This window comes from Mirounga angustirostris, unplaced genomic scaffold (genome assembly GCF_029215605.1).
Source record: "Mirounga angustirostris isolate CCGP_5_RB_7025 unplaced genomic scaffold, mMirAng1.0.hap1 SCAF_11, whole genome shotgun sequence".
NCBI classification, from domain to species: Eukaryota; Metazoa; Chordata; class Mammalia; order Carnivora; family Phocidae; genus Mirounga; species Mirounga angustirostris.
Window position 1 is genome coordinate 125,273,643 of NW_026991719.1, and position 15,101 is coordinate 125,288,743.

General features: G+C 54.2%; 2 protein-coding genes across 5 annotated transcripts in view; both read right to left on the minus strand.

Annotated features, from left to right (window-relative positions):
• Nucleotides 1-3,481, minus strand: TREX2 (three prime repair exonuclease 2). 2 transcript variants are annotated; one of them, XM_064574701.1, is made up of 2 exons: nt 3,356-3,481; nt 1-1,060 (listed from the first exon to the last, which is right to left on the minus strand). In XM_064574701.1, the coding sequence occupies exon 2, from the start codon at nt 1,024-1,026 to the stop codon at nt 316-318; it is 711 nt and encodes a 236-aa protein (XP_064430771.1). In that variant the 5' UTR covers nt 1,027-1,060; nt 3,356-3,481; the 3' UTR covers nt 1-315. The 2 variants fall into 2 exon arrangements, with proteins under 2 accessions (XP_064430771.1, XP_045739848.2); XM_045883892.2 differs by lacking the exon at nt 3,356-3,481 and adding an exon at nt 1,565-1,702.
• Nucleotides 3,356-15,101, minus strand: part of HAUS7 (HAUS augmin like complex subunit 7) — a 27,932-nt gene continuing 16,186 nt past the window's right edge. For 2 of the 3 annotated variants that reach the window (XM_064574699.1, XM_064574698.1), the window contains exons 5-10: nt 10,298-10,383; nt 9,637-9,780; nt 9,446-9,542; nt 8,710-8,922; nt 7,512-7,626; nt 3,356-3,484 (exon numbers count right to left, since the gene is read on the minus strand). In XM_064574699.1, the coding sequence (XP_064430769.1) occupies nt 3,414-3,484; nt 7,512-7,626; nt 8,710-8,922; nt 9,446-9,542; nt 9,637-9,780; nt 10,298-10,383 (726 nt within the window). In that variant the 3' untranslated portion in view covers nt 3,356-3,413. The remainder of the gene's footprint in view (nt 3,485-7,511; nt 7,627-8,709; nt 8,923-9,445; nt 9,543-9,636; nt 9,781-10,297; nt 10,384-15,101) is intronic. The other variant, XM_045883875.3, reaches the window with a different exon arrangement.

Below are 15,101 nucleotides of genomic sequence, written 5' to 3' on the forward strand. Positions count from 1 at the left end.
TGGTGAGTAGCTGTTGTTTATTGAAAGACCAGGTGAAGGGCGGGAGCCTGCAGCAACAAATCACTACAGCACAGTCCGGGGGTGGGGCTGGCGGAAAGCTCCAGGGCTACAAGGCTACACAGGCCGGGGCCAGGAGGAGGCCTGGCAGGTGCACAGGCCCGGGGCTAGCTGGCTACAAGGACGGGGGGAGGGGCAGTGGGGCCCTGGTCCGGGGCCACCTCCAGGCCTCAGAGCCTGACTGGTCAAAGCTGGTGCCACGCATGCTGAGAGTGGGCCTCATCCCCCTGGGTGGTGGTCTCACTGAGCCCGTGGCACTCAGGCTTCAAGGCTCGGGCCATCGGGTGGCACATACATGGGCTCGATGCGGGCCCAGCTTCGGGCCTGCTCGTCAGCCCAGCCAAGCAGCTCAGCAGCGCGGTGCAGGAAGACCATGAGCAGGGTGCGGACGTCACCCTCGGCTGAGTGGGCTGCACTTGGCTCGGCCTGGAAGTAGCGGCGGAAGAGGCTGCCCAGGCTGTAACCCTTGCAGCCCTGGGCCCGGGTGCCATGGCTGTGGGCACGGTCCAGGCTCCGCAGCGCAGGCAGTGTATCCAGGCAGACGGTGTCCGGGGGCAGGTGGGCGCCCAGGCGCCGCAGCTCTGTGCACAGCAGGGGGAAGTCATAATCAAAGCCGTTGTGGGCCACAAGGCAGATGGGGCCCTCCTGGCGGCTCAAGAAGGCCTGCAGCGTCCGCACCACGGCGTCGTCGAAGCCGGCCTTCCGGCACCGCGCCAGGCTGTCGCTGCTCAGGCCGGTGATCTCGCTGGCCTTGGCGGTGAAGGGGCGCTCTGGACGCATGCACAGCGTGAGCTTGTCCAGGACCCGGGGCAGCACAGGGGCACCAGCCTCGTCTCGGTCTGGGTTCTCCAGGGCGGAGCGGTGCACCGCAAACAGGGATAGCTCAGCCACCTCGGGATGTATACTGGGGAGCCCAGTGGCTTCCAGATCCAGGAAGACGAAAGTCTCGGCCCGGGGTGCCTCGGACATGGTGATGTGCTCACGGGGACAGCAAAGCCTAAAGCTGCCAGGGCAAGAGGCACAAAACCTGAGGGCCAAAGTGATGGGGATGCCTGGGCCCAGCCACATACAGCCGACTCCCACAAGCTCCAACCCCTTTGTTCAGGGTGAGGCCTCCCGGGGCCTCGACACCCTCTCCATTCCGTGCCCCAGTCCCTCCCTGGCCATTGTCACTACTACCGACTAGTAAACAGCAGAAGGTAGGGCTGCTCTGCCCAGATCCCGGCCCGAAGGCCTCTGCCACCTGCCTCCAGGTACCTGACAGGCAAAGTGCACCGGGTCCGTGTCACCAGGGACCTGGGGAGGTGCCAGCCTAGAATGGTGTCTTCACTGAGACACCCTGGCTGGGAGCCTGCACCCCTAGGGTCATCTGTCGGGAAGCAGGCAGCCAAGCATCCTTGGTTTGGCCTCCTCTGGCCTCCCTGGCACACAGATGCCTTCCCCAACCTGGCCACCTGCCTCTGGGCTCCTGGCAGCTGTCCTCACCAACCCTGCTGCGCTGGCTTACCTGGGGCGGGTGCTGGCCGGCTTCCTGGGCTGCTGGGCACCTGTCTCCACACAGGCTGCTCCAGGCGGCCTTTAATCAGTGGCCGTGGCCCGCCCCCAGCCGCCTGTTGGGCAACGAGGAGGCCTAAGGCCGCAGGACCTGTACAGCCGGCTTGCCAGCCCCTCGCTCGCTCACAGCTGCTGAGACACACGCCCTGTGTTTACAAATTGGAAAGCAGGCTCCTAGGCCACACGCAGGCTCCCCACAAGCTGGGCCGTGGGCTGGAGGAACGTGTCATCACAGGCATGAGGAAGAAGTGTGAGCCTTCCACCCAGCCTGGCCTCCAAGTCTGACCCGGGCCAGGATTTAGCAGCTGAGCTGGGGCGACTCCCAGCAAGGTGGCAAGCCCCCTTCTCCAGGGCAGAGCTCCACCTGTGTCACGAGGGACCAGGTTGCCCCTCATAAGGCTAAAGTGAGCTCAGGAGTGGGCAAGAGGTGACTGCACGTGCCGTGCTTAGCCAAGAAAGGGAAGGGCGCACTCAGGATGGGACCTCGGTTCGCCCCAGTGACCTCGGGCACTTTCCATGCTGCCGGGCTCACACATCTCACAGGCTAGTCTTCCAGCAAGAAGGGGAGATGGTATATGTTTCACAGGCACAATGACCCATAATATCTAAGAGGCCTTTAGCAGAGGCTGCCAGGAAGGAGGAAGAGGGGCGAGGCCTGACCTGGCAAGCCACGTGGGCTCCAGCTGAACCAATCCTGTCCCACCACGTGAGGAAGGATGAGCCACAGGAAAGGTGGGGGTACGAGACCGCCTCAGCAGTACCCCCAGCCCCAGGACCCCTCAGAGCAAAGACAAGAAGGCCCTCCCTGGCCAGAAAGCGGGCAGCATTGTCCCGAAGACCTCGTTCCGGAGCGAGACATGCCAGCCCTTGGCAGTCGGTGCCACCGACTGTGGCAGTCGGTGCCCACAGGCCAGGGGCACAGGGAGGCAACCGAGATGCTGGTTGCGGCCTGCCCACTGCAGGCCCTCCCTAGTCCCTTGGAGGGTGAAGCTGTTGATGCAGCTGGGCAGCAGTGGCCCTGGGCCTGCCCGTCCTCTCCCCTCCCCCACCAGCAGTCTCCTTGTCTGGAGCACCCACAGGGGACTTGAGGAGGTGACGGCACGGGAGCAGGCGAGGCTCACAGCCAGCGTGGGCCTCTGCAGTGGACCAAGTGTTGAGAGGGTGGCCCCTCCTCGAGTCCCCTTTGGCCTGCCACTGGGCTGAGGGAGGCAGAGGCCCCACCAGTCATGCCTGTTCCCAAGTGTGGAGGGAGGGAGGTGGCTGTGACAGGCCGGTGCAGGGAGCCCTGGGGAGGAAGGAGGAGGAAACACACGCCCTGGCCACTGGATCCTGGATGTGGTGGGCGCCAGCGGCCAGGCCGAGGGTGTGGGAGGAGTCCGCACGTGGGACCCCAAGGCCAGTCACAACGGAGGCAGCAGATTTCTGGGGCTTAGCATCGCCCCTGGGCAGGGAAGGAACAGAAGTCAACGGGAGCTGCTGCGAGGCAGACAGGGCAGAAGAGGGGCATGGCTGGGGCCGCCTGGGACAGCGGGAGGAAGGGCAGACCGAGCAGCGGGTGCCATGGCCCCCTCAGGTGCAGCGAGGAAGCAGAGAAGGAGGCAGTCATGAGGCAGCTTCTTAGAACTCCAGCTTTCCTTTCTCTCCAGCTCACCTCTGCCCTCTCCCTCCTTCTCTCCCAAGCCGCTGAAGGGGCTGGGCCCGGAGCACATGGGGGCTGTGAACGCTTCTCCCGCCCGTGGCTCACCCTGCGCCCCCCACCCCCGGCCACTTGACTCTTCAGGGCAGAGCTTCCTGCTCACAGACTACTCCATGCCTTTCTGCAGACTGTCACTGAAGATCTTGTATTTCTGAGTTAGTTCTTCCACTTTGGTGGCTGCAGAGAAAAAAACAATACAAACAGCAAAGTGACTCCCAGCGCTTCCCGGCCTGGAAGAGGCTGCTCCCTACCTGCCCCCGCCCCCAACCCCAGCCAAGCCTTCACTGTCTTTCGCTGGTTCTTCTCAGGCCCTAGGCGTCCCTGCACCCTCAAAGGGCTTGCAGCCTAGGCATCCACCTCCCACCGTGATCCAGAAACTGCCAAGCCAGGAGCTACCAGGAGGTCTAGGGCTGAGAGCACAGATGGAAGGCCCCTGTGGGTGCCAGGCTGAGCCCCAGGCCAGGTTCCACTCAGTGGGCATTGTCCATGCCCACCCCAACCCTCACCAGAGCCCAGGAGCCAGGGGTTCTCCTGAGTCGGATGGTGTGTTCCCTACTGCTCAGACCAGTAACCCAGGCACACATACAAATCAAATGACACGGGCCTTAGCTGCACAACCCGCCCCCGCCCACCCCCCGCCCCACCGGCCCTGCAGGCAACTGCTCTGCCCTGCTGCTGGGCTTTCAGGGCTGGGGGCACCGCCATAATTCGCACCTGCCTCTTGACGTCCCAATTTCACATAATGAGCACTGGGCACGAAATACAGGGCCTTTAGCTCACTCCCCTCCCCCACCCTGGGGACTCTGGGCTCTTCCCTCAGGTTCCCCTGGTTAGTGGTGCCTTCACTTAAATACACTATTCCTTCCTCCACCAACCTGCCTCTCTGCCTCTGGCCTGTCCCCTCCCCTCCCACATGGCACGGTCTTTAATTGACATTTGGTCCCGCCTGTCCAGAGGTGACTCTGAGGCTCAGGAATCATGGGGTGTGCCTCAGGGCGATAAGCCCGGCCCCAACGACCCTCCCGACCCTCCCCACTCGTCATCAGGCCCTCTCCATGCACACAATGGCACAGCTCAGGACACAGGCCCAGCAGGCACACCCAGCCCCTCACTCAAGCCCCTCCCTTCCGATGTGGGGATGTGCGACCAACACAGCCTGGCTACTGACACACAGAATGGTGGCCTAGCTTCCTGTCCTGGGAAGGGAAGTGCCACAGACATGCAGACCTCCCACAGCTGCAGGGCCTGAAGGCCTTGGGTTTGGTCGGGTGGGACACAGGGAAGGTGGGGAGGCCGTTCTGATTGGCCCTGGCGTGGAGTTGGCATGGACTGCTGCTTTGGTGTGTCTGTGTTGTTTGAGAACTCATCTCAAACAACATCTGGAGGTGCCATGCTTGCCCTCACCACTCTCCAGACCCACTGAGGGGGCCAGGATCTCAAGGGCGAGCCTGTGAAGCATCCCACGGGAGGAGGGGGAGGGAGAGGTTCTCACAGCTCAGACGTCACCGTTAGCCCTGCCAGCAGTCCTGTAATCACAGGTGCGGCGGCACATGGCAAAGGACACTAATGACCATTATTCTATTAATGATAGCATTTTATTAACAGCAATTAGGTACAGTGGGGGGAAGCCATAGTGACAGTGGTGACTAGGATAAATGTTACGACAAATTTTAAAATGGATGACTTTGGGGCAGGTCAGTCAGGAAGAAGAGACTCCCAAGTGCCTGGTATACACGTGGCAAATATGTGTGCCAAGGCCAAGAGCAGCAAGAAGGCTGCTGGAGAGGGCTGGCTGGAAAGTCCACACAAAGGGGGCGCTCAGAGGCTCTGTGAGCTAAAGCCACTCCTTGGGGGTGCTCTGGGGGGAAACATTTACAGGCAAACGCTTTCATTGCTACTGCTGGGTCTTGGGAGAAGCTGGGGAGTGGGATGTCCACAAGGGCTCTGAGGAGTTCTGGCAGTCCTGGCGCTCTACAAGGCCACGTGCACGCCCAGGGCTGTGCCGATACCCCGGAGAGAGCCGACAAGGACCTCAACAGTCACCTCTGGCTGACCCCGAGGCTCAGAGCAGGCAGGAAGTGAAAGAGAAATGAAGTGAAGGTCAAGTGTCTGGTGAGTGTTGATGAGAAATGAGGCTACCTATCCAAGAAGCTCAACAAACTCCAAAAGGGATAAAGTCAAAGCAATCCACACCAAGACCGATTATAACCTGACTGTCCAGAGCCAAAGACCAAGAGGATCTCGAGACCAAGAGGAGAAGAGGGGCTGTGAAAGGGTCTCCGTGACATCAGCAGCTGGTTTCACATCACAAGCTATGGAGGCCCGCAAAGCCGAACACATTCACTATCTGGCTCTTTACAAAACAGGTTTGCCAACGACAGCTACAGGGCAATGGAAATGAACAAATGACAGATACACACATGGTAGATGAATCTCACAGAGACATCATTACCATCAAGTCAGGACAGCAGCTGGCTGTCGGCGGGAAGAGACACGTGGGGCTTTCCAGGGTGCTAGCATGTTCTATTTCTTGACCTGGGTCATGGTTACACAAGTATTCACTTTAAAATCACTTGACTTGGAATAAAGGGGGTTGGCCAGAGCACAGGGAAAATATCCAACTATTTCCTATTCCTATTCTACTCCCTCTGAATTGAGGTTCCTCACTAAGCACTATTTTTCTTATAAAAAAGACCTTTTCTGGGGCGCCTGGGTGGCTCAGTCGTTAAGTGTCTGCCTTCGGCTCAGGTCATGATCCCAGGATCCTGGGATCAAGTCCCGCCTCGGGCTCCTTGCTCAGCAGAGAGCCTGCTTCTCCCTCTGCCTGCTACTCCCCCTGCTTGTACGCTCTCTCTCTCTCTTTCTCTTGCAAATAAAATCTTTTTAAAAAGACCTTTTCTGAATACATATTTCCATAATACAACAATAAATTTCCTCAGAGAGAAAGTTTAATTGAAACTAAATGCAGATCCAATCTGCCACATCCAATAACAGAAATGTCAGAAGGATCTGATCTGGCACTGATGAGGATACAGTAAGCAAACGGGGATGGGCCTCACCACCATGACGCCAGGAGTCCCGTCATCAGGACGCAATCTAAGATGGGAACGCGCTTTATGTCTCAACACGTTTCCTGCATCTTTTGGCCAGCTTGCCAGTGGAAGAGGGGTGGATTACCTAAGTGACCCAGGTTCTGAAGACTACAGAGCAGGATAGAGAAACAGTAAATGAACGATACCACCTCTGACTCCGACACAGAGAAAATCAGTGTCCACACCCTGGCTCACTTCTCACAAGGGGTTCTTGTATACGTTTGCCCTTTACAAAGGTGAGATCAGCCTGCAGTTTCCCTTTAACATTCTGTAATGTGCAGTTCTTTATGTCGTTGTAACCAACTTTTGAAACAACGAACACTATCCCACCATATACATATACCATTATTTACGAAAGCACTACCCAATGTTAAAACTTTGGATTGTTTCCATTTTCCACTATTTTAAATCTTGCAACAGCATCATATATAATAGTAAAAAGCCAAAAATGACTTATAGGCTGGATAATAGAAAATGTTAAGCAAATTATAGCAAATACCTGAACAGAAGGGTGTTTGACAATTAAAAATGCTACTTCCAAAACATGGGAAAATGCTTATAACATTTTTTTTAAGTAATCTCTACATCCAACGTGGGGCTTGAACTCACAACCCCGAGATCAAGAGTCGCATGCTCTCTCTACTGACTAAGCCAGCCAGGCACCCCAGGAAAATGCTTATCACGTGATCTCAGGGAAAGAGCATAATGTAAAAGTGTATATGTGTTCTGATCACACTTACACAAAGAAATAAAAAATGATGAAAGGAAAAAAATATAGATAAATAGACCAAAATATTAACATCAACCATCTCTGGGCCACCAGGTTATGGACTGTTTTTATTATACCTCTGCACATCTTTGGGTTATCCCAAACTCCCAAAATTAATCTTTTTATTTTATAATCTGTAGAAAGCATTTTTTTTCAAGGGAAGAAAAACCTTACGCATCAGAAGAAGAAGAAAGTGAGGGACGATCCCCAAATACTCCCCAAATGCTGGTCAAGCAAGGAGGAGCCACACGTGAGGCAGGCACTAGGCCGAGGTGCACAGGGACAGGCCTGCCTCTGACCACTGAGCAGGCAGGCACAGCGCCAGCGCGTGGCAACCACATACCTACACTCATGACAGAGTTGCTGCTGCCCCAACAGATCTGCTCGCCCTGCTGCTGCTTCGCCATCTCCACGGCTTGGGCCGAGGTGTCAGTGACCTCCATGACCGCTTTCAACAGCTAGGAGGGACGGAGAGAGAGAGGCACATAGGCATTAGATGCCGGTGGTCTGATCTGCAGAAGCCGCCTCCTGCTTCCCACCCCAGTTCACATTCAGCATGTGCTCTTCCCTAGACCCTCAAGCATGTGGCATTCACCCCCAAGGACAGCCCAGGGTGAGGACGGGAGTGCTGGCCAGCTGGAGAGTCCCCGATCAGAGCTCTCCACGCTAAGTCCCTTCTTCCAGGCCCAGTGGGAATGCCACACAATTATGTGCCCCATCCCACACTAGTAGCCAAGCGAAGCCACAGGTGCAGTGGGAAAATCAATGTCCTGAGATTTTTTAAAAAGGGGGCAGGGCCTTCCTGATGAGAAAGGAACGTACCCTATCTTGCCCTGTTGGCAGAACGACAAAGGACAGGTTGGTCAGAGGTTTGGAAGTCTAGGAGTCTTTGTGTTAAAAAACCAAGACGGTGCTTGCTTCAGCAGCACTTAAACTAAAATTGGGAAAAAACAAGACAAATGTCGTGGAAGCCCTGGGCCAACATCAGAGCAGTTTTAGGTTGGACTCCAGGGATCTGAAATGTGGAACAACAAAATGAGTAAGTAAATATTTATGTAGTCAGCTCAGCAGTGTGAGACCACTTTTTCCTATCTGTCTGAGCAAACACCTGTCTGTCTGTCTGGCATAGTTCTCGGTCATACACAAGATTGAACTGGCTGTGATACATTTGGGCATAGTGTGAAGACAGAGTAAGACTAATACAGGGACAGAAGCTAGAAGCTGGGATAAGGGTCCCATATGGTCACCCACGACCCAGTGCAGGCAGTACACAAACTTCTTCCAGGCCCAGGGTCTTGGCTCAGCTAATAGCCCCCTGAAGTGCAGTGGGACTCTCAAGGGAACATGCCTGTCAGCCCTCATCCCTTCCACGCACCAGGAGAAAGCACCTTCCCCACCTGCCCCAGGCCCCGAGGCTGAGGGCCAGAGCCCAACTGCGCCAAGCCCCTCCCAGCCCCCTGTCGCAGACCTCACATCTGTGGCTGGGGGCTACAGCAGCAGCGGGGGGGAGGGGGGGTAGTGGAGGAAAGGGTGATTCTTACTTGGCTGCATGAATTCAGAGTCTGGTACACGGCCTGGATGACGGGGCCACTCGGGTGGAGGTAGGGGCCTGGGCGCTTGCAGCACTCACCCAGCTCGTCATCATAGACTTGGAGAAAAGCCACAACGAGCTGGTGGAAGTCAGAGATGACCAGGCGCAGCTTCTGGTCCAGGGTGCTGGTGTCGGCCCTGCTCACAGAAACTCCTTGCTTGTGCTGTGCAAAGTACAGAAGCAGAGGGGCTCTCGAGGCTGCCCTGCCTGCCCCTGGGGCACCAAGTCTCTTCCCGCATCAGATACGTAAGACCAGAGGCAAAAAAGAGCAAGTTGATTTTGAGCAAAGCCGCCTGGCTTCCGGCCTCAGCCCTGCCACTATTGCCTGTGTTGGCCTCAGCCTCCTCCTCGGGAAAAGGAGGCCAGGCCAAGGGCTGCTGGGAAGGCCACAGGTAAGAAAGCACGTGAAAGCCCAGACCCCAGGGCCTGGTGCATTGCCTGCAGGAGGCCGATCCTTTCCATTCTTCGGAAAGCCTCCCCACATCTGCCCCAAGTTTGTCTGCCTCTCCCCTTCCCATGGGCTGAGCACCCACAATATACCACCTCACTTACACCTCACAACACATTCATTGTAAAGATGGGGCACCCAAGGCTGGGGAAGTGATGCTCCTTGCCCTAAGACACAAAGTGCCTAGTCAGGCCCTCACCCCCAAGTCCCATAGCCCCCAGGAGCCGGCACCCCTCACCTCTACCCTGAGCATCTGCAGCTTGGCGGTGCTCTCCTGCAGCTTCCTGGCCAGCTCCATCACCTTCTCCTCCTCCAGCTCCACAGAGGGGCTGGCCCTGCAGGGAGAGAGAGGACACGTCCAGCCCCACGCCAGGGCAGGCCACACGTGGAAAGGCGGTCTCAGGTAACAGAACCAAGCAGGACACATACCCCTGCTGGTCAAGGAGGGGCTGCGTATCCAGGGGCCACGGGTCACACTCTGGGCTCAGGAGCGTCTGCAGTTGGGGGCTAGAGAAGAGCTCCCCCAGCAGTGCCTCATTCTTCTCTCTGGTATCCTCGAAGTCCTCCTTCACACTGCCAAGGGAACCCCAAGGCCATGCTGTCACTGGCCAGAGCATGGCCTCCAGGGACTGCGTCGGCAGGTTTGCTGAGACCCCTGACCAAGGAAGCTCTCAGTCCCCTGGGGGAGACCCAGAGGGCAAAACGAGCCCGGGCAGAGGGGCCAGGAGACAATGTCTCCCCCAGTCCCTGCCCTGCTTTGGCAGCCAGGACCGAGCCCTAGTCCTCTGAGAGCCCACCTTCCCCGGCAGGCCTGCCTGTCTTCTCTACGGCCTGCACTGCACCTTCTCGCCGACAGCCTGGTACCATGAGCACTGCCCCAGCGGGATGTTCCACCTGGGCTCACACCCCACTGGGCCCACACCCCACCGGGCCAGCGTGTAGCTGCTGCTGCCCAAGTGGAAAGTTAAGACCCCAGATGGAGATGTACCTGCTGGTGGTCTAAAAATAAAATTAAAGTTCCAAGGGCTCCAGATAAAGTTCCAAGGGCGCCTACCAGCCATTCTGTGGAGGGCCCATCCTGAGCCTTTACCTGGAGCAGCATCCAATGGTCAGGGTCCGGACTGCATCCAGCAGCTGGTCCATGAGGTGCAACTGCTTCTGGGCGCAGGCCCGGCCCTGGGCAGGGAAGACCGTGTGTGCTCACTAACCGGACACACCGGGGGCCCCGGCCCACCCCTTGCCCTGCTGGGGCCAGCGGAAAGGAGTGCTTGGGCCGGCAGCATTTGGGACTGGCTTGGGGAATGCTGTCACTGAGTGCTGCCAGCCTCGGGTTGCCCATCACACATCCTCCAGCGCAGTTCCTTGGGCAGGGACGCAGACTGTAGCAGGGCCTACAGCCCACAGGGACCTGATGACAGTCTGTTCCTCAGGAACACCTCCAGGAAGAAGCTTATTCTCCTTGGCAAATTGCCCTCCCCAGGCAGGAACGGCCTACGATGACCCTGCTCCTCACAGGAAGAACAGGTGGCCAGACGTTACAGCTGACATAGTCCCCCCACCCCAAAGGCAGCTGGGATCCCCAGCAAGGACCTGCCTGGCCAGGAGCTCAAGGCTTGAAGAAGCAGAGGAGGCTTACAGCCAATCCTCAGGACCTAAACCCTTACAACCTGAGAGGCCTGGCCTGCTCCAGAGAGCCCTGTGTGAGCAGTGGTATCCGAAAGAAAGCTGGGCCTGCCTCTCCATTGTAGGTCCTCGTTGCCCCTGCCCTGACACGCCACTATTCTGAGGAATGCACGAGAATGATCTGCTCAGCCAGCATCACTATAAAGTCCTCCAAGAAGCATCTGCACTTAAAGTGGGCATGGGAGGCACAGGCTGTGGTGGGGAGGAGAGCTGGGAACAGGAGCATGCTCTGCTATGATGTTTGCAGCCCAGGTCCCTGTCCGTGGGCTCCACAAACCTGGCTCTCGGCTGTGTAGCCACATCAACAAGACCGGTGACTCTGGAAGTTCCTCAGCCTAAAACTGGCTACTTGGAGCTGATCACTACCTCCTGTTGACACATTCTCCCAATCTGCCCAAGTGACACTGAGCCCAAGAGACACACTTGAGGGCAGCCTGGGAGTAGAGCTGGGGGGGTGGGGGGAGACACGGTCTAGATAGGAGACAGCCTAGACAGAAACATGAGAGCAACTATCACTCAGGACCCCACAAAGCCTTGACCAGTGGCCAGGGCTGGGACACCCTGCCTGCTGCCCCCTCCTCAGCACAGCCCGGACTCTGACAGCCCCCCAGTGCCCATGAAGGGATAGGTATCCCTGCTCAGGGCTCGGCCAGCCTGGGGTAGGGCTGGGACTGTGGTGCTGAGCACACCAGTGATCCTTTTCATTCAGCTGTGCTGATATTTGTATTGAGATGCACACGCCAGGAATTGACCCTTTTTAAATGCACAGTTCAGTGGTTATTAGGACAGTCAGAGAGCCGTGCAGCCATTGCCACTTGGTAGGTCCAGGACATTACCATCACCCCCAAAAGCACTCCTGTCCCTATGAACAGTCACTCCCCACACCCCTCCCCCACCCTAGCCCCTAGTACCCACTGATCTCCTTTCTGCATCTATGGATTTGCCTCTTCTGGACATTTCCTATAAATGGAACCTCACATATGGGGTCTTTTGTGATTGGTTCCCTTCACTCAGCAGCATGTTTTCAAGGTTCATTCAGGCTGTAGCACGGATCAGTAGTTTGTTATTATTGCTCTGTTCTCCATTCACCAGTTAAGGGGAATTGGGGCTTTTTTCTACTTTTTGGCGCTTAAGCAATACTTCCTGCTCGTGTACAAGTTCCTGCGTGGCTCTACAGCTAGGACGCCATGGGATCTCATCGAGGTGGTAGTTTGCATTTCCCTGATGATGGATGATGGTGAGCATGTTTTCATGTGCTCACTGGCCATTTGTTTATCTTCTTTGGAGAAATGTATTCAGATCCTTTGCCCATTTTTGAGTTGGGTTATTTGTTTTTTTCTTATGGAGTTGTAAGAGTTCTTTATACATTCTGGATCCTAGACCCTTGTCAGATCTATGATTGACAAAGATTCTCTTTCAGTCTGTGGATTCTCTCCACTTTCTTGATGTCCTTTGAAGCACCAAAGTGGCTCATTTTAGTGAAGTCTAAATGATCTAATTTTTTCCTTTTTACTTGTACTTTTGGTATCAAAATGACTTTTTAAAAATATTATGAACTCATGGATTTGAATTCACAGACGGGCCTCAGTCTACTGCAGTCACTGTCCTTACAATGCAGGCATCATCCCCACATCCCTTCTTTGGCCGGTGAGGGCTTCTATTGCTAGCTGGTGCCCCAGTCCTTTAGATGTAACTGTAAGTCTTGCATATCTGCCCTGTTCTCTCGTGTGACAAGGTGTTCCTGCCTTAACTGGTACATTTCCTGCCGCAGGCCTGTGTTACAACTGGAGTATCACTGTTCTTGGCCTTTTAAGAGGACAAAGCAAGGAAATATATATATATCCACACACTGTTTTTAAGTTAAAATACATTAAAAGCTGACACTGATATTCCCAATTCAAATTCCAGACTATGGGGTTTGACTAAACTTAATACCTTATACCTGTACCTCCTTCCTCCCATGACCCAACTCCCAGCTTTCAATATGCCGACATAAATTATTTTCTGGTTTTTATTTTGTATTCCACAAAAAGGAATGAAGTACTGATCCATGTTCCAACATGAATGACCCTTGAAAATACTGTGCTAAGTGAAGAAGCCATTACATAAGGCCACATACCGTATGACTCCATTTATATAAAACAGAGATGGCAGAGTAGTGGGCACCAGGGCCTGTGGGTAATGGGGAGTGACGGCTTAATGGGCACAGAATCCCCTTTTAGGGTGATGGAAATGTTCTGGAACTAGATAGATGTACTTAGTGCCGCTGACTGCACACTTAAAAATAGTTCAGATGGTAAATTTTATGTTATGTGTATTTTAGCACAACAAAAAAATGTTTTTAAAAAAGAACCCTTCAGCACCTACTGGGAAATTTTTTTAATGGTTAAAATGGTAAATATTGGGGCACCTGGGTGGCTCAGTCAAGCTTCAGCTCAGGTCATGGTCCTGGGATCCTGGAATTGAGCCCCATGTCAGGCTCCCTGCTCAGTGGGGAGCCTGCTTCTCCCTCTCTCTCTCTGCAGCCTTTGTGCTTTCTCTCTCTCTCTCTCTCAAATAAATAAAATCTTTTAAAAAAAGGTAAATATTATGCTCTGTGCATTTTACCACAATGAAAAAAATCTTTAAAGATAAAAAGGAAGGAAGGGGTTAGAGTTCCAGGTAAGATTGACGGACCAGCTTCCCCTCCCACTGAGTACCCACATCTGAGAGTGGGACAGAATGCATGTGTCAGGTGTCTATAGTCTTAGAAGGGCAAATATCAGCAGGCACATCAGGGAGGCATGCTAGAATCCAAGGTTATCATTGAGACTGGTGGTGATTTACCATGTTCTCTCCTCTGGACTCCCTGGACCTGCACTCAGCCCAGCTCAAACCCAGAAGGGAGCAAAATGGTACAGAGAGCTCCAGAAAAGGAAACCCCTAACACTCAGAGAGTGTAGGGGAAATCCCTGGCCTTTTCTCTCTCCCTCTGCTCTGTGACCCCAGACCCCAGGCAATATCATGGCAGGGGTGGCAGAAGCAACAAAGCTGGCTGATAGCGGAAAACTGCTCTGGGTGCAGGGAACCTCCCTCTCCATTCAGGGGAGCTATGGGGGGAGGGGGAACAAACCCTGCTCCTGCTTCTTCCACTCTGTCCTCCCACCAGTGTGGTACACTCACAGAAGTAGGCGGTTTATGGCTGCAGGGCAGCAAAGAATGGCCCTCTTCCCAGGAGCCAGACAGTATCAAAGAGATGACAGGAAGGGAAGATCTAGGGAAAGCAACCCTATAAATCTGTTTACGAATGCCTGGGCTCATCCCCACTCATGCAGGGGTAGATATGATCTTGATGAACATACCAAAGAATGATTACAGGGGAGAGGCCAACACCCAGGCCCCAGGCTGACCATCGGGTGGCACACATGCAGGACAGGCCCGAATAGCAGCACAAAGGCTGCAGAAACCGAGCTGACACCGGCTGGAACCAAAGGCCAGAGAAGGAGGCAGAACGTGCAGCTTAAAACTAACCAGGTCAAGTGCCTGCAAAAACACAAATACCAACATTCTCCAAAAAACTTAATAAGGCCCAGAGACAAAGTAATAGTCAAGAATGTCCAGGACGCAATCCAAAATTATCTGGCACATGAAGAAAACCGTGAAAATCTCAACTTGCACGACAAAAGACGATCAACAGACACCAATCACAAGATGGTACCGATGTTGGAATTACTTGACAAATTTAAAGCAGTCATTATAAAAATGCTAAATAAGTAATCATGAACACTCTTGAAACAAAAGTGAAAATAGAAAACAGCAAAGAAACAATTAAAAAAAAAACAGGAAATATCTTTTTAGAGCTGGAAAATGGAATGACTGAAATAAAAAACTCAGTTATGGCCCAAACAACAGAATGGAGGGGACAGAAGCAAGAGTCAGTGAACTTGAAAACAGATTAACAGAAACTATCCATCATGAGCAACAGCAAGGAAAAAAACATTGAAAAAAATTAACAGCCTCATGGACCTGTGGTACAATAATAAAAGGTCTAACACGTGTGTCATAGAAGTCCCAATGGGAGGGGAGAAAAATGTGTGGGCTGAAAAAATATTTGAAGGGATAATGTCTGAAAACTTCCCAAATTTAAGAAAAGGACACAAACTTACAGATTTGAGAAGCTGAGCGACTCCAAACAGGACAAACCCAAAGAAATATTCCCACAAACATATAAT